The following is a 17,761-nucleotide window of genomic DNA, read 5'->3' on the forward strand; positions in this document are numbered from 1 at the left end:
GCTGCTTAAGCAGGGCTGCAGGAACAGACCCAGAGATTGTCCATTATGAGGGCCATTAAAATTCTAACTCAATCTTTAAAGGATGTGACTTTGACTTTACCCCACTTATGAAGAATTAAAAGCAGATTTGGTTGGGATCTACTTCAAAAGTGCCTCTCTGTTCCCTCTACAACCCTCATCCTGATTCCCTACATCATAAGACTTGGAGCAGGGGGCACTGTACAGTCGCTGCACTCTGACTCTGCTTGCATACATATGAGCCTACACAGTCTGGAACTGCTCAGAGAGAGGAGAAAGCACTTTCTCCTAATCTCTCCTTTGCTGTGATAACGATGGGGGTCTCCTTCACCTACAGCACTGACTGTCTAAATCCTGTACAAGGGCTCGCTTGCTAGTCTAATGACAGCACAGCACACTGGTCAGGCAATTGAGCCTGGAGATTAGAAGTTAAATCCTCGCTCCATTGAAGTCGACAGGACCATTGTCACTGTGTTCAGGGGTCCGGGGTTGATACCCCGACCCTCCGGTGGGGGTCAGCTGCTGCTGGGCTGAAAGGCGTCTTGTGACACTCGCTAGTCTCCCTCTGTCAAGAACGACGCTCAACCTTTTCTGTCGAAGGGAAAGCTCCTACTGCAGGGGCCAGCCAGGACAGCCATCAAAAGGTGTGGAAACTTTCCACTGGAAGAAATTCTTTCCTCCCTCCACGTGCAGGCCCCAGTGCCATAGCAATGAAGTTTGGCGCCTGGGGCAAAGCCCTCAGCAGCGGCCCACCCTCACCCCGTGCACAGCTCTGCGGGGCATACACCCCGCCATGCTTGCCTGGGAGCACACGCAGCGGCAGGAGCCGCCCCCCCCCACACATCCCCGCGCCCCCCCAAATGAGCCACTCGCACCCCGGCTGGGCAGCCCCTGTTGGTGCCCCTTCGCTTTGGCACCCGAGGCGGACACCCTGCTCACTTCCCCCTTGCTACGGCACTGGCAGGCCCTTTCTTGTTTCCAGCAAGCAGGGAGTTAACTTTCTGCCCAGCTCAGACACAGGTGTAGATGGGGAAGTAAGAAGCCAGGACTGGGTCCATCAGAGCCCAAAGTAGGGACAGGTGCCTTGGCCTCTCTGCCCATAGGAAGCTTGTTGCTGGGAGTACTGCTGAACTGTTCAGCTGCAAGAGGTTGTGGAAGGGCAAAGACTGTTTAAACAGCCCGAAGTTGAGGCTGGAAGAGAGCTGCTGTAAGGCTTGTGGGCCTCCCTTTGGAAGGGGAGCGGGGCTTCCTGCCTCTCCCAGTGCTGAACCACCACTGCTTCAACCTCCAGGGATATTTAGGACCCCCAAAAAATGGAAGAAAAAGGGGTTTCCCTAACAGTCCTTAATCTTCATCAAGGATAAGCCTGGGCTCTGGTCTGAGCCCCACGGACTGTGACCCCCTGTGATCTTTCGGTCCAAGGGAAGAAGCCCAGAGAGTTGAGGCCTGCAGCGAGGCCGGTAACCTGCAGCTCTTGTTTTGCCTCTGTCTGCTGAAAGAAAGGGGCTCTCTCGCATCAGATACCTCTTCCCCACGCAGGCGATTGTCCACTGCCATCACATCCTGTGCTGTTACTCTGTTTTGTCCCCCACGGTGTACAGAAAATATACCTTAAGCCTCTCAGGGATGCCCTATGAATATAAAGCCTCGATAATCCTGACTAGCTTGCCCTCAAACCCATCCACAACATCAAGACTAGCAGGACGGAGGTGATGGTGTTTCTTCGTGCGAGCTGCATGTCCAGACTGCAAGGCCAGCCCGAGGGGGGCACCCGAGTCCTCGTGGAGGGACAGTCCATCGAAGCCAGAACTGCCCGCGGGGGGTTTTAGTGAGGTAAATTCTGTTCTGGAGTATTTATGGTTTGGTTATCTCCTGTCGCTATGGGTTAATGATTAATACCAGCCAGATTAACAGGCTTCCTGGGTGAAAGGAGGTGGGACTCTGGGTCCAGAGGACTTTGTCTGAGAACTCCAGACTTTGTCTTTGGTGTGGAAACACCTGTGTATTTTTCCTGTGGAAGTAATGGAGGCAGCGGTAGCTCAGACAGATTTGGAGGACCTGAGTTCTGCTGTTTCTCCCAGTGTATGACCTTGGACAAATCCTTTCACCTGCCTGTGCCTCCATGTCCCACACATAAGCTGAGGATAGTCATATTTATCTACTTCACTGGCACATTTTGAGGCTTGCCTGGCAATGTCGTGCTTTCAGACCCCACAACCAGGGTGCAGAGAATGTTTTTGATTGTGGGGTTTTTTATCCTTTTATATCGTGTTAGAAAATACTTTCTAGTACATGGCAGGTTTCCTGTAGCTTCATATGCCTTTAAAACAGGCAAAAGGTAGAAATCAAAGAAAAGTGTTAATCATCAAAAATATAAGGAGACTATGAAGAGGGCAATGTGAATAATTAGTGCTCAGATGCTAATTACCCAGCTCTAGACAAACCTAACGTATCACACACGTTGCCAGTACGAATGGCCTCTGGACCAGATTGCTGTCTTCCCCATAGCTATCGTACTGTTATCTCTGCATGGGAGTCGTTCCAACATCTGCTAGCACCGGCATATCCCAAAATATATTTCTGCTAACCTGCACATAAACCGGGGAGATTGCAGCAGAGCGGGGAGAGAAAGGGGAAGGATCTGGAACTTGGCCCCAGCAAGGGTTTAAGGAAGGGCAAATTCTGCAAAGAGCCCGACTTGGGGCCGTCAGACCGAAAAAATGCTTGTTTCTCTCTTAAGGCTTTGCTTGTGTTGCCCTGACCTGGGGGTATAAGTGTGAGCTCCTTTGTTTCCACCCAGAGAATTGGCCCTTTCTGCCTTCTTTGACTGAAGAACAAATTCCCTGGGCTTTGCCTTTTTTTTACTAATGGCATGATCCAGCCCTCACAGAAGTCAATGGGAAAATTGCCACTGATATACATAAGCAGCATATATTTGCCATTGATGTTGGTAAAGGTGGTGAATGGACGGCCTGGGAGACAGGAAGGGGCTGGTTCGTTACCACTCGGTTCTTTGGGACATTGCTTCCTCTGCGAACCGGGCAAGTGGAACAAGGGCCGAGGGAGTGGAGGGAGGATGCTCGTGTAGCAGCGTTTTACTCCAGGGCTCTGTGCATTATGTACAGCACCTAGTTTCCTGGAGGCCTGATCTGTGACCGCTGGTTGTGGGTGCTGCCACCATACGACTACTTGATCCATGTTGCACCGGATACCTCCATTTGACGCTGCGTCTCTGGATGTAACGCTCCTTTCAAAGGCCGTAGCCACTCGGTTCCCAAATCCCAGGGAATGCTCTAAGCCTCAAGGGGTGGAAGCCTATTGATTCTGGGGAAAATGGGAGGACACAGTGAGCCCTGCCCTCTGGCTAGCAGAGCCCCCTCATCAGTAGATCAAAGATGCTTAAATCAAGAGGGGAAAGTCAGATGCTTCCTTGAGCTTTGCCTGCTGTGTTTTTACGCTAAGAGATCCCAGCTCTGTCTACCTGCCTGGGGCTGCTCAGAGTTGCTTCCTTGATGAGGAAGGTTGGCCTTGGTCAAGGCTCTGCGTTGGCCTCTTGAGATTTGGGTTCAATTTTCAACTCAGCTACAGAATTGTGTGGCCTTAGGTTTCCTGCATGCCAGCTCCCCAGCTGTACAAAGGGCTTGCTAAAACCCACGTGCTGGTGTCTTATCTGCATTGACAGGAAATGCTTTGGGACAGTCCCTTGCAGTGTGTATGTGCAGCACCCAGCATGATGAGACCCTGAACTCTGCTGGGTTCTCCTGGTCCTACCGTGATGTAGGTGATGTAAGGGCAGCTTTATTCTCAGAGGAGGAACAATATTTGCATCCTTTGACAGGGGTTGGGAGCAGTTCAGGACACTAGGCATCCCAGGGGCCAGACCCAGAGCAGCTGGGCTCTGAGCATTGACTGGGTTTATTTCCAGCCAATACAGAAGTGTGACAGGGTGAAGAAAAAAAAAAAAGATGTGGAGCCCCACAGCTTGAAAAGCACCTGTCTTGGGGGGTGCAGCCCTGGAAAGGGCTACACCTGCCTCTTAAAGGGGCCAGCCTGTATGCCAGGGCTCTCCCCCCCTTTGTTATAGAAGGAGCTCCCTCTCTGCTCCCCGGCAGAGCAAGGTGACTCATACCAGAAACCAAATGGAGACATTAAAGAGGTTCAAAAGAGACTTGTGCATTTGATGTGACCAGTAGAGAGCATCTGAATGGAGAGGGGGATGCCTGCTGCTGCTTCACAATTGCAAGCTCTGTTCTAGGGGCTGTTTGCTTCTTGCTGTTTCCCAAGGACAGACAGCAGCAGCTCCAGGGAAAGAGGTGTTTATACACAAGCCATCCCTTCTCTGCTGCTCTTAGGCCAGGGCTGTTGGTTTGCTCTGGCGTGGAGCAGCTGTTGCTCCTTTTGCAGCAAAGAAAACTGCCTCCTCTTCAGCTCCTCTTGCTTTCCCCCAGAATTCCCTCTAATGAGCTTTCCAGTTCTGCTCCAAGCCTAAACTGGTAGGACCCCTCCTCCTGCCAAGGTCCATGTGCTCTTCCTCAAGAGCAGAATGCCACATCAGCAGGTCTCACGGCAGCTTAAGCCTGTAGGAAAGGCCCTGGGGAAATGCATGTGATCCTCCTGAGAAGTTAGATTTCCCTCCCTCCTCTGCCATGTGGGCAGGCTGGTGTTGCTTGCATACACCTCCAGTGCCCTTTGCTGATGGCCCCAGCTCTCGAGTGGTCAAAGGAGGGCTAGAACCTAAAAGAGGGAAGCTAAGAAAAAGAAAAAGGAGCCCCATAGTGAAGGGAAGAAGATTTTGTCTGCAAATAGCACTGCCCGTAGTCTCTGCTCCATCGGGCAATGGTCGGGCAGCTTACAGTCATGGAAACAGGAGAGAAACCACCAGGGCGTTGCAGGACAAAGGTGGGTTTTTGACTGAGATGAGACACGCTCCCCACTTCCATCCCTGACAAAGGAGAGGCCTGCGGGTGTGCTAATAGCTCTTGGTCAGGGTTGTTTGAGGTATGGGTTTCCTTTAGTAGCAGATGAGCTCAACTGGACCCTGGGTCCTTCACTTCACTCCAGCCCATCTGTTTCAGCCTTTTTCACAGCCTCTCTCTGATGGAGCCAGGAGGCGGTAGCACAGGAGAAGGCAGCTACGCTCTGTCCTATAAGGAGGACACCGTCTTGAAAAGCCTGTAGGCTCAAGGCTTATTAATGAAGGGACACACATGTTTTTTATCTGGGGGAAGAGAGAGACAGGGTGCATGCGAGAGAGAGAGAGAGCGCGAGCTGGGGGAGAGCAACCTTACACTGTCACCTCCCTTCCAGCATGAATGCTACTGACATCATGATTAATTTATCAGGTGCTTATGAATATGCAGATGAGGCTCCAGTTTCCAGGCTCTGCTTTCAGGAGAGAGGCTGTGTGATGGGGTTGCTGCGGCTGCCTTAAGAAGAGAAATGTCATGTAGCGGGGTATGAAATAAATAAATAAATTAACTGCTGAAGAAGTCAGGATCTCTGCTGCTCCACCTGGGCCGAGGGAGCTCCTCATCTCCCCGGGGATCTGGGGCTCCTTTGTGCTATGCGCACGTTCTTCTTCCCCCCCCCCACCAAAGTTGATTATGTTTAGGGGAGAGAAACCTTTATCTGTTGCAATCACCCGTGATCTCTGGCAAGCCAAAGAAACTTTCAGCCCCCTTCTTCCTCCCCACCTTTCCACCCCCCTGCTGAAAAGTGGAAAGGTTTCATTTGCCTGTAGGAGAGAGGGTGCTTTTGGCAATGGGGTGGGTAGGGCTGGAGCCCAGGGACACGGCATTCACCCGTCTCCATCAGCTGCTCCTTCTCCTTGGAGCTCCAGCCCAGAAAGCCAGAGGAACCGGTTGTGCAGGCCATCTGTTTGTACTGAGGGCCCTGATGAGGGGAGCTGGTGTGGTGCTTAGAGCGAGGTCCCGATGCAGGCTCTGGGGCTGACGGCCCCTGTCCCAGTGCAGCAGCAGCACCAGAAGTGCAGAGGAGAGTGAAGATGGGGGCCTGGGGAGTGCTGGTACCTGGCGTGGTTGCAGGGAGGGGTGCAAAAGGCAGAATGAGGCCCATATGGGTGAGCCAGGGGGTCATGGGGCCTTGTGTCCTGTCACCGTGAGGTTTGGTGTGTGTCAGGGGAACATGCATGGTCTTGAGCTTGGAGAACAGGGAGTGAGATCAGGGTTTGGCTCCTGCCTCTGTTGCTGCTGCCCAGTTGTGTGACCATTGTGGACTAGAGGAACTAAACATTTCCTACTGCAAGCAGCAGGGCTGCTGTGTTTCTAAAGGATGTGGAGCCCCTCGGATGGGAGGCTCTGAAGAAGGATGCAGTTCCTCCCCAAATGGAACAACACTGTTGCTTCCTCCGTGCACCTGGAGACTGGAGTGGACAGAGTTTGGTGTGGAAGAACCCCCACCCTGAGTAGCTTGTAACTTCCCTAAAGCCCAACGGCATCCACCGAGGCCGAGGAGCCGCAGCTCTAGGCTTCCACTGAAGTGGAAAACATTTGTCTGCAAAGGAAAGATGAGGTGCTGATGCTGAGAGCATTCACGGTGAGGCTCAGAGATGCCCGAGTAGAACCTGCTGCTTCTGTAGAGGAGAGCAGCTGGGAGGATGGGTGCCCTACCTACCCAGAGCCATGGGCATCTGGAAGAGCAAAGGGGCTGGAGCTCTGGGTGCAACAGCAGCTGAGACGGGTCACAAAACCACCCAGTGGGGTGCTGCCCAGCACATCTTTCATTCTTGCTCAGTGACCGTTTCTATTCGCAGCTGGGCAAGACTTGGTGGCAACAGCCATGAGGGCAGTGACATTCTGGACTAGTCTTATTCAAAGACTGCCAGCAGCCCCACTAGTGGGTTGGAAGGATTTCCCTGACTGACAGAGTCATCGCCTCTCTGGGGGCTTCTAAGCTGCTCCTTGCAGTGATGGCTGAGCCCAGAGGCTCATAACAAAGTGTTCAAAAGCTCAAGGTCTCAGCTGCCCAGCATCTCAGCTTGGGTGCGGTGCTGTGCAGTCCACTGCCAGCATGGACAGGTCCAGCCCATGGCCCTGAGTGCCTGTTTGCTGACTGGCATCAGCTTCTTCTTTGGTAATAAAAAAAATAATGGGCAGGTGGAGGGATCCTCTGGGAGCCCACCTCACTTGTCTGAGTGCCTGTTATGAGTGTGTCTGCAAGCCTGGAAGGGGAGTGTCATTCACTGGTCACTGAGGGTACATCTGCATGGTGGCAGCAGAAAGAAGCTGTGCCACCAACTCCCACGCAGGGTGTGTCGACCCAGGAATGATGTGGTGAGGGGCAGCCTGGCACTGTGCTCAAGGCCTGGGTCTCTGAAGAGAAGTGGCTCGGGCACCTCTAGCTTGCTGTGCTTTCCTGTGAATGCAGGTGTTTGGTTCCCAGCAGCCTGGCCTGGAGCATGTGGGGAGGATACGTGAGAGGAAGGGCTGTGAAAGCAGGAGTGGGGAAGGGGAAGTGGAAATGGAGGAAAAGGAAGACAGAGAGAAAAGCGGATGTCTCTGCAATCTCTCTCGGGTGGTTGGAGAGGCGACAGGGTGGCTGTAGTGACATGAAGGTTAGCTGGCTTGGGTGGTTGTTGCTTTGGGTAATGTGGAATCATAGGAGGAAGCATTCACCTAACACGCTTAACAGGGGATAAGGAGTCAAAACACTGGTTTAGGAAGATCTGCCTTGGGACTGTCTGCAGCAGGGTTTCAGACACACACCGCAGACCAGCATCCCTCCCCCCACCCACCCTTACAAGGGGTGGAGGACATGTCCTCAAGGGGTGACCAGTGCGATGACTTGCGGAGATTTTTTGCCATGAGAAGCCTTTGCTTTGGGGTAAAAGGCCAACTTTCCAGATGTGCCTATGCTCCTGCCCAGCAGCCAGAGCCCTTTGTACCAGCTTTGCCCATCCCCAAGGCCTCAGTCAACTTGAGCAGACAGAGAAGCATGAACTGTCATCCTTGTAGGAGAAAGAGCCTTTGACTGCCACCATGGGCACTCCAGGAGACTTGGTGCATGCAGGGGGTATGGCTTGGCGCCAGGGCTCTGCCCTGCAGCCAGGACTGGCTGGTTATGGTGCAAGGCCCCCTGCCTTCAGAAATGAATTTGGCCCCTTTGGAAACCTGTGCCTGTTCAGAGCTGACAAAGCCCAGCACTCCCTTGTGGGGTGGAGATCCCTGGTTCCTTGCTATGGTGGGATAAATAGCTTGGGGAAGCTGTGGCAGCTCTGTCCTTGGCTGGATGGGCATCAGTCCCCCACCCCTGTGCCCTGCGGGTGCCTCCCAGCCTGTGGGTCTGAGTCTCCCCAGGTGTTTGCTGGGGCCAGGGGAGCTCCAGGGCTCTGGGAGGGGCCAGCCCTGGTCCATCCTCACTGACTCGCCCTGCAGCTGCACGAGCAGAGCGCTCTCCTGGTCCCTGCACCGCTGGTGCCAGCTCAGCAGCCCCTAGGGAGCTGCCGAGGGGTCGCCGGGCTCGTGCCTGGATATTTCCCCCCCTTTCATTGCTGGTAACAGACTCCAAAGCTGAGCTCGCCCCCGGTCGCAACCCGGGGAGATCCCGCTGCCCCTGGCTCCGCTCGCCCCAGCCCCGCGTCCCCCTCTCCTCCGCTGCTCCGGGCAGGCGGCGGCGGGCGCAGCGGGCCGAGCGGACGCTAGGAGGAGCTCCGGCAGCTGCCTTGGCCCGCGCTACCCGGGCCGGCTTTCGCGGAGGCAAATGCGAAGAATCCCCGCGGTCGCGGGCTTGGGAAAGGCAGGCAGGACCCTCCCCCCGCCCCACGGAGCAGGAGGCTCTGCCCTGGCACCAGCCGGAAAGTTACTGCTGGGAGTTTGCTGCCGGCAGCGGGACACACGCCCGCGGGGCACGGCAGGGGAGGCGAGCAGGCGCGGACCCCGGACACGAGCCGGGGCGGTGGGGGGGCTGCAGCGGGCTTGGGGTTCTTCTCCTTTCCCGCCCGCGGGGCTGCGAGCACAGCCCCCAGGGGAGCCGGCTCGGGTCCCGGGGCCGGCGGGCGGCCGTGGTTGCCTGCCTTGGCTCGGCGGAGGGAGAGACACACGCACCACCAAGTGCCCAGAGCAGGGATAACAAACGGGGGAAACGCCGAACTTCCCGCGTACAGCGGGGCCGGGGCCGGAGGAGCCCGCTTCTGCATTGCCAGCAAGGCTCGGGAGCCGCAGCCCCCTGCCCGGGCTAGCTGGGGAGCGGAGGGGCAGAGATCCCCCGGCTGCCCCTTGGCAGCCCGGCAGGGAGGCGAGACCCCCTCGGGGCCAGGCCCCCCTGCTGCACGCGGGGGGACCGCGCACCGCCCGCGGCAGAAGCCTTGTGCCGTGTCCTCCCTGCAGGGGAGGCTGGGACCTCCAGGTGCCCCGGGGAAGACCCAGGGCGCAGGGGAGCGGGGCGCCCCCCGCCCGCTGCCGAGGCTGCCCCAAGGGGCTGTGGCACCCGCGGGGGGGGGGGGGGGGAAGGGAGGGAGACAACAGGCAAACTTTTATAATTGACTTTTTATTAAGATTATAAATTTAAACAAATCTGAACAGTTTTACCCGGTGATATACAAGTCCATATGCACAAAAATACAGGGTTACAAACAAAGAAAAGGGGGGAGAGAGAGAGAGAGAGAGAGAGAGAGAAAGACACAGCGTTGGGAAACGCGTCCTTAATACACATAGTGCTTATACCGTGGGGGCGAGGGGGGGCTGCAAAAAAACCACCTTTTTACAACAAAAGGTTTTGTTTTTTGTGTTTTTTTGTGTGTTTCGTTTTTTCTTTCTTTTTGAAGTCCAAATATCAAAAAGGAAAATAATTAAAAAAAAAAAAAAAAGAGAACCAAACAAACAAACGGACCGACCCGCCCCGGCGGGCAGGAGACACCACAGGACACGGATCTCTGCACAAGAGCGGACAATGCTGGCTGGAGCAGCGCGGGGGCGGGAGCCAGAACAGCCCAACTTTTAAAAAGAAAAAGAAAAGAAAAAAAAAAAAAAGAAAGAAAGAAAAGGAGAGAAAAGGGGAAAGAAAAGAGCAAAGCAGCCGCGCGGCGGCGGAGGGAGAGGCCGGCGGCGCCCCAGGGAGACGCGAGACGGAGCTTTACCTGGGGCGGCCGCGCACACCTAGGGGATGGGACACAGCGGGGGGAGGGGGGGTGCAGCGCTGTGCATGACGGGAGATGTAGTCCCCCCGTGCCGCGCCGCGGGGCCGGGCGCTGCGGGTCCCAGGGAGCAGCGAGCAGCGCCCCCTCCCCGCCGCCCACCCTGCTCCGGACGGGGCGGGAAGGGGCAAAGGGGAAAGGCTGTCGCTTCTGCCTGGTCGGAGCCCGCTCCCTCCAGGGAGGGGAGCGCGGGGAGCCCCGGGACCGGGCTCTCCTGCAGGGGGAAAGGGGCCAGCACCCGGACGGAGCAGCCTGCTCGCAGGCTGCCTCCCTTCCTGCCCGGCCGGCGGCAAGCGCAGCTCCCCTTGCCTCCCGGCCCCGGCTGCAGAGTTTCCCGTTCCCCAACTCCGGGAGAGGGAGGGAAGGGGAGGGGAGACGGGTGCAGCTCTCCCACCTCCCCGGCCCCGCCGACCCGTCCAGCGGCTCCGCCGGGCAGCACCAGGCGCCTCACGTGGCGGCCGCCCCGGCTCCCCGCGCCCCCGCCAACTCCCCGGAGCGCGGACACAAAGGGCACGGAGCCGGGGCCGCGCGGCCGCTCCTTCCCTCCGCTTTTTGTTTTTGTGTTTCTTTTTCCGTCTTCTCCTCCTCTCTGCAAAAATAAAGCCCCGAGCTCCGAGGTGTCTGTATGGTCCCAGCTAGAAAAGAGGAGCGGGGCGCCCCTCGCCCCCCCCGCCCGCCCCCCGCCTTTGTTCCAGGGGCCGCTGCCCGGCCCGTGTCCCGGCCATCGCGCCCCGCCGCCCCCCCTAGAAAGCCACGATGGCTCGAGTCCAGGCGCCCAGGCTGGCCAGCGCCTGCTTGCTGCACAGCTGCCCGTGCTCCGAGTCCGCTTGCTGCCGGCTCACCAGCCCCGTGAAGCCGGAGCCGAAGATGGAGATCAAGTTGGAGATGTTGGAGGCGTCCGGGGGCGGCTCGGGGCTGAGCTCCTCGAAGCGGGCGCGCTTGGGGCAGGGGGCGACCCCCACGCCCGCCGCCGCCCCGCCGCCCGCCGCCGGCTCGTCCTCGTCCTCGTCGTCCTCCTCGCCCGGCCCCGGGTAGTACTTGCGCTTGGTGCCCGGGGCGGGCGGGCAGCAGCAGGGGCACTGCGAGCAGCAGTCCGGGGCCAAGTAGCCGTTCTCCACCGTGGTCACCACATGCGTGTCCAGGTCCAGCACCGTGGTGCGGCCGCTGCAGTGGCCGGGCAGCGCGGGGTAGGCGCAGCCGCCGCTCCGGTAGAAGCCGGGGGCCGAGTCCCTGCACGGGGAGGGCGGCTGCGGCGGGGCGCCGGGCAGCTCCAGCGGCGCGGGGTCGTGGGGCGGCGGCAGCAGCACGGGCGGCTCCGGCAGCCCGCAGCCCCGCGGCATGGGGCCGGGCGGCTGCTCCTCCGCGCCGGGCGGCAGCGGGCCGAGCTCGGGCGGGCCGGCGAGCGGGGCGGCGGGCGGCGGGTAGGGCGCGTGCGGGGGCGGCGGGCGGCGGTACAGCTCGGCGTAGCGCTCGCTGAGGTAGAGCTGCCGCGCGTTGCGGAGCACATAGGACACCAGCAGGTTCTTGTGCAGCTTGATGCCCCCGCGCTGCGTGCGCGAGCTGTGGATCTTGCGCAGGGAGATGCTGATGAGGCTCTGGGCATCCAGGGCGCCCTCCATCCTCCGCCGGCCCCTCAGCATCGGCTCCTCAGCTGCATCCGCGCGGAGAGCAGGGGGGATCCCCGCCAGCTCCCCCCCCCCGGCCCGCCCGCCTCCACCTCGAGTGCACGGCAATGAGCCTTCGCCCACCCGGCCCCCGCTACTTATACCGCCCCGGCCGCCCCGCCCCGGCCGCCGGCAGCCAATGCGCGCCCGCCGGCCGGCCTGACGGACTGCCGCCGCCCGCCCCGTCGAGGCCCGGTCGGCCAATCCGGGGAAGGCGGTTCCTTTGTGCTATTCAAATACCGAACAGAGTCGGGGCTGCCGCTGCCTGGAATGTTCTCATGAGACCGCGGCGCCGCCAGCCCGGGCCGCTGCAGCCGGCGGGGGCGGGTCTGCCCTGCCCGCGGCCCCCGCAGGTGCCCCCCGGTGCACCTGGGCCAGGGGCTGCCGGCCCGGGCACCGCCTGCTGCTGCTGCTACTGCTGTCCCCACCCAGCGGGGCACCCCCGGGTGCTGCTGGCATCGCCCGGGCAGCCCCTGCTACCTGCATGCGCCCCGCTTGTCCGGTCCCACCTGCCCCGCGGGGAGCCCCGGAGCAAGAGCAGTAAGTTCCCGCGGAGCGAATAGCAACAGTAGCAACAAGGGATAGTTGTTACCATGAATCGCACCCGCACCAAGAGTTGTTACAAGGAATAGTAACCTTCCTCAGGATAGCGGCGGCCGGGGCAAGGATGCCTGCGAGAAGCACCGGAGCCCCATCGCGATGGTCAGGATAATAATCGCAGCAGCCGTGGTGACAGCAGTAAGCAGAACCCTGGGCAGGGCAGTAATAATAATGATGGGAACTGGAACAATGACAATAGCCAGAACAATAATAATGGCAGGCACGATGACAGGAGCAGCAATAATAGCGGCCACCACGATCACGATGCTAATATGGATAATAGTAGTAATGGCAATAAGAATGGCAGTAGTATTGATACAAAAATAAGAATGGCAGTAATAACCCCCCCCCCCCAGCAGGAGTATTAATAATAAAACACCTAGCAGCTCCTAGGGGCGTGCAATCTGTTCCCCGGCCAAGAGCGGCCACCGACCTGCTGGTCTGCTCGGGGCATTGGACAAGCAGGCTCATGCCACCCCTTCAAGGCATGTTTACAAACATCACAGAAACCCGGGTGAGACGCGGACAGGCCAAGTGCAACCGTGACTTCATGAGAAGAGGAGGAGCAGATGGATGCGGGACCCAGGGCAGGAGACAGTGCTCCCACCTACAGGGTAACAGGGATATCTCCTCACAAGCTGACGGATAATGCAGCCTTGCATAGAGCTGGTCTGGAAATGTTCTGTGTTTCTGCCAGAGTTTCTCCCAAACCCAGACTTTATTTTTCTCATCAAACCCCTCGGTTGACAGTTCTGGGGGTTTCAGCTAGACAGCTGCAAAGGTTGGGCTGGACTTTTTTTGGACTGAGGTTTTAGGTTTTCAGTTGTGCAAACCCCCCCACCCCCCAACTTCATTTCTTTTTAACATGCAAACTCCCAAACTTTTGTAAATGTTGGGCTTCCCTGGCAGAAATTTCTGTTTTGATGAAGAAGCCAGTTTCCGATGAAGAAAATAATCAGATTAAAATTTTCCACCAGCTCACATTTGGGGGTTTTTAAAAAGTGGGCAGGCTGGGTTGAAGAGGCTGTCATACTTATCTGGATGCTGCTGTGATGGATACAAAACGATAGAGTTGGAGGGCCCAATTCTGTGATTTCTTGTTCATTCTAGCAAGCCTTAGCAGGCTAGTAGCCCTGTTAACTTGAATTTGACTACTGGGACATATAAGGATTTACTTACAAAGGAAGGGGTGGGAGGGTGAATTAGTGGTCAAGGCACTGGTCAGAGATGGAGAAGACCTAGGTGTTATCTTTATTTTGATGCATGCTTCCTGCATGACCTTGGGCAAGTCACTTGAGGCAGCATTTTCAACAGTGACATCTAGTTTTGGGTGCCTCATTTTTGGATGGCTGACCTGAGACTTCTGATTTTGGAGAGGGCCGAGCACCTCCTGCTCTTGTTGCTTGACATTTTGGGGATGCAGCAGTTCTGAAAATTGGGCTTGAGTATCCTAAACCAAATCCTCTGATAGCAGACACCACTGGAAGGTTAACACGTGTGCTTAACTTTACTCCTGTGAGCTGTCCCTTTGATTTTACTGGGGCTAACTGCAGCAGCAAGAATGAGCATGTGCATAAGTGTTTGCTGGAGTGGAGCTTTCAGCCTTAATTTCTCTCTGCTTCAGTTACACAACTGCAAAATGGGGATGCTAATATATCCCTGCCTCATAGGGATGTTGTGGGGATAAACTCATTAGCGTGTGGGGTTTGTTTTTTTTTGTGAGACACTCAGACACTCCATAGAAAAGACTCTAGGTATTATTTTGGAGGGGGAATTTCATAAAAGTTAAAGCCCACGCTGCATTATGGAGGTAAATAATACAATTAAAAAGAAACCATAGCAGAGGGAGAAAGAAGTTGAGAGGCAGGCAGTGGGGGGAGCATACATAGCCTTTCATCTGAGATTAGAAAATAGATGGGGAGTTGATGCGGTGAAGAGATAAAAGAAAGCTGGTCTAGAGGGCAAGTGCTTCAAAGAAGGCTCTTGCACCAAAGAACAGCAAATTTGTATAGCTCAGTCAGCGAACGTGGGACCATAGACCTTGATTCAGGCTGCGATTCAAGCAGCTTCATCTGTTTCCAGTGATTTCCAAGGGTCCTCCCAGGTGTTGAAAATGAGGTGTGGGCTTAAGAGCTTTGCTGAGTCTGGGAGTTACAGAACAAGGGAGAGGGCTGCTTTTTTGTGCTTTCATATTGGTTTGAGTAGGAACCCAAGCCCCAGAATCTGAAGAATATGGGCCTGCTCCTTATCCTGTTCAAATACCCACAAATTATTGGGAATGTGAGGGCTCTTATTTGGGATCGCTCTTGTGAAAGGAAGGGGAGAAAGAGAGGAGGCTGATGCAAAACCCACAGACATTGGTGAGCTTTGGATCAGACTGTGGAAGAGCAAAAGGAAAGGTAGGGATGTGGAGGGAGCGTGAATGAACTCCTACAGAATCAGTACAGGAGACAAACAGAGACTCCCAGTGCAAAAACAGTAGCAGTGCCTCAAAATGCAATAATAGCAGATCTAATCCAATCCACGCACAGCAAAGTGATTTCTGCTACAATACAAGAACAAACATTACTTACATGTGCAATAAACAGTAATCAGGAGTAGTTTGTAGGATGCGTTACGGAAACATCCCATACAATCTGTTCAGCGCTGTTCTTTTTAATTTTCACAGCCAGGTGTGCAAAAGTTTTTATTTGATTTTTTTAAAGGTAGGCACACAAGGTTCATTCTGCTTGGAAAACGTGTTGGGAGATTTGTGACACAGAAGGTGAAGCGGACTCCGGTCCTCCTAGTTAGTCTTTCTGGGTTTCGTATCTGGCTGCCAGCTGTGGTGTTACTATTTTATCACACAAAAAAAGAAAAACTATACATAGATTTGTCCATGCCTGGATTTCTTCTGTTAGCATCATTGTTAGTTGGGGAAGGGGTTTGCCCTGGAGTTCCTTATAGGAATTCACTTGCATAGAAATGAAACACCCAGTGTTTTGCCTCCCTTTGGTGGTGTGGATTGTTTAATGGTCCCTTCTCCAAATGATGCTTAATAGTTGACACTTGTAAACTCCCTGAGGCCCTTTAGATTTCTGTGACAGGTCCTTCCTCTGGATCCTGATGGTATCTCCACCAAGATGGCTACAACAAAGCAACCTCTTGTTTTTGTAATGCGACTTAACCTAATTTGAATTTCTTCACATGGGTGCAGGGTATGGATACTTCCCTACCATAAAAATTCCCCAAAGCCCACAGGCCTTGTGGTATTTCTTCCTTATTGCTAATTTTGCAGCTGTCCATTACTCAGGGCCAAAAATCTAAGACAGCAGAACCCATTTTGACGTTTAAGTGGCATTTCAATTTTAAAATGCTCTTTTTAGTCAACTGAAAATGTATTGAATTATCAAGGCTGCATTACTTCTCAGAGAATGAGAGCATGTGTTTCTCTTATTTACATTTTGCTGGATGCCCCTGATTTTCTGTAAAGAGCTAAAATGGGATTGAACAGACTCTGAGGAGGTAGGTTAAAGGACAGAACTTGATAGAAAAAAAATGTGTGCAACTGTCCAAGATATTGTTGTGAACTTTTTTTTGGTATGAAAAATTTTAACAAAAAGGTATTTTTATCCCCCTTTTGTTTGGATGTTACCCTTTCCGGTAGAGTCTTAACCCAAGCATTGGTCTAGTTCAAGAAGCCCTGAAAATGAAGTAGACTGGTCTTTTTTTTTTCAGCGCTTTGAAAACAAATAGGCCAAAGAGGAAAAGTGGTTACCGCTCTTTCCGTTTCAGTGCTCTTTGGCCTCAGCCTGGCAAACACGTAGGCACAGGTTTGTCTTTTAAGCGTGTGAATGCTGTTCAAGTGCTTAAAGTTAAGTCTGTGCTTACAGTTTGCAGGAGTGTGGCCTTAGCTTTTAAGGTAAGAAAACTGGTTGGACATGTGCAATCGTGAATACGGCCCATTTATTCTGATATTAGTTAGTCGGGTATTTTTTTCAGCAGCTAAATTAGAGCCAGGTGTCTCTGTCCTGAGAGGCTCTAAAGCTCCAGTTCTCCAAGCTGTTACCCTCTGGAATAATTGTGGCCCCAAAGCACTTGAGAAGGTGTTTAACTTTCCAATACCAGCGGGAGTTCATCCCCCTTTCAGCAAAGTGCTGCAAGTGTTGGCCCTTTACTGACAGCACCTGGAGATAACCGCCACTGCCGTGTGAGCTCCTGGGCATTTCAGCGGTTCGGAGGGGTGGTGTGAATAGAAGGGACTAGGTGTCTGAATCGCCTCTCCAGAGCAGGCACTAAGGCGACTTGGTTGAAGAGGGGCTGGAGCAGAGTTGGGCCACCAGGAAAAGCTCCTGGGAATGAGCAGACCAAGACGGGCTTGACTCCAGGGCCGACTGTTGCTTGGGGGTCTGGTGCTGGGGTTTCCTTCGGGGCCAGCTACCAAGAAAAGCCTAGGAGCTGGCAGAAGGTGGGAGACCTGAGGAAGCTCCCTGTTCCCGAGGAAGCATGAAGGACTCCATGGCCTCTTTGGACCCCATGTTCTCACCCCTCCTCCTTTGGCCAAATCGTTGCTGGGCTCGAACTCATCAGATGTTGGATAGCTGGGAGGGAATGGGTGATGCCAGAGAGGTAAGAGTCAGCTCTGTGTTTGAGCAAGGAGGCCAGCACCTCGTGCTACCCATGTGCACTGCTATTTGCATGGAGTTACTCACACGTGTGCTCATGGTGCCAGGGTTGAAATGCATTAGTTCGGCACACTTGCTGTTACTGGGGTGTTCCTCAGGGAGCATCTGTCTTTCTGAGGGATTATAGCACTTGTGTTGGGCCTTAGCCCTATCCTGGTGCAGCCCTGCAAGGGTTTTTCACTAGACCCATACGAAATGTTTGGCAAAGTCTGGGGGTTGGGAGGTTGGCATTTGGGTTCTTCTGTAGCCTGGTGGGGGAAGAGAGGCCTCCCACAGGGAGCTCGAAGGAGAACAAGGCATTTGGCATAGTCTGTGGGGGAAAGTCCTGTTCATATGGCTATGCAGTGACAGCTGGGTGATGTTCGTTAGCCTGTAGAAGGCCCTTCCAAGTGCCGCTGTCTCCCTTGTGCCCAACTGGGGATGACTGGTGGGCAGCATGGTGGTGGAACCCCTCAGCCAGACTTGTCCAGATCACAAATAAGGGTAGGAGGGGGCCATGTTTCTGTCCTGCGGCATTGCTGCTTTGGGTAGGTAGTGGAGGGGCAGTGGGTTCTGCACCCTCTCCAATCCCTAGGGCATTCCCTATGCAGAACCCCAGGAACTAAGCTTCATGCATCCAAGTATGACCTGGACCCATGGGCTCAATCCTGCATTCATTGCACACT

General features: G+C 55.1%; 1 protein-coding gene and 2 long non-coding RNA genes across 3 annotated transcripts in view; 2 read left to right on the forward strand and 1 right to left on the reverse strand.

The window, feature by feature from the left end:
• Window positions 1-1,857: 1,857 nt before the first annotated feature.
• Window positions 1,858-7,162, forward strand: LOC109286544 (uncharacterized). Its single transcript, XR_002094615.2, has 2 exons — window positions 1,858-4,917; window positions 5,361-7,162. It is a non-coding gene; the product is annotated as an uncharacterized LOC109286544 (long non-coding RNA).
• Window positions 7,163-9,506: 2,344 nt separating this feature from the next.
• On the reverse strand, window positions 9,507-11,894 carry IER5L (immediate early response 5 like). Its single transcript, XM_059715610.1, has one exon. It carries the CDS (start codon window positions 11,806-11,808, stop codon window positions 10,912-10,914), a length of 897 nt encoding a protein of 298 aa, XP_059571593.1. The 5' UTR covers window positions 11,809-11,894; the 3' UTR covers window positions 9,507-10,911.
• Window positions 11,895-12,112: 218 nt separating this feature from the next.
• LOC106738057 (uncharacterized) overlaps window positions 12,113-17,761 on the forward strand; it is a 64,113-nt gene continuing 58,464 nt past the window's right edge. The window contains exon 1 of the long non-coding RNA XR_009455924.1: window positions 12,113-15,936. This is a non-coding gene — a long non-coding RNA (uncharacterized LOC106738057). The remainder of the gene's footprint in view (window positions 15,937-17,761) is intronic.

The sequence above is a fragment of the Alligator mississippiensis genome, chromosome 12, assembly GCF_030867095.1.
Source record: "Alligator mississippiensis isolate rAllMis1 chromosome 12, rAllMis1, whole genome shotgun sequence".
Taxonomy (NCBI): Eukaryota; Metazoa; Chordata; order Crocodylia; family Alligatoridae; genus Alligator; species Alligator mississippiensis.

What these genes read in the sequence shown, in the direction of transcription:
- IER5L (XM_059715610.1), bottom strand. Translation starts at nt 11,808, where the DNA reads ATGCTGAGGGGCCGGCGGAGGATGGAGGGCGCCCTGGATGCCCAGAGC.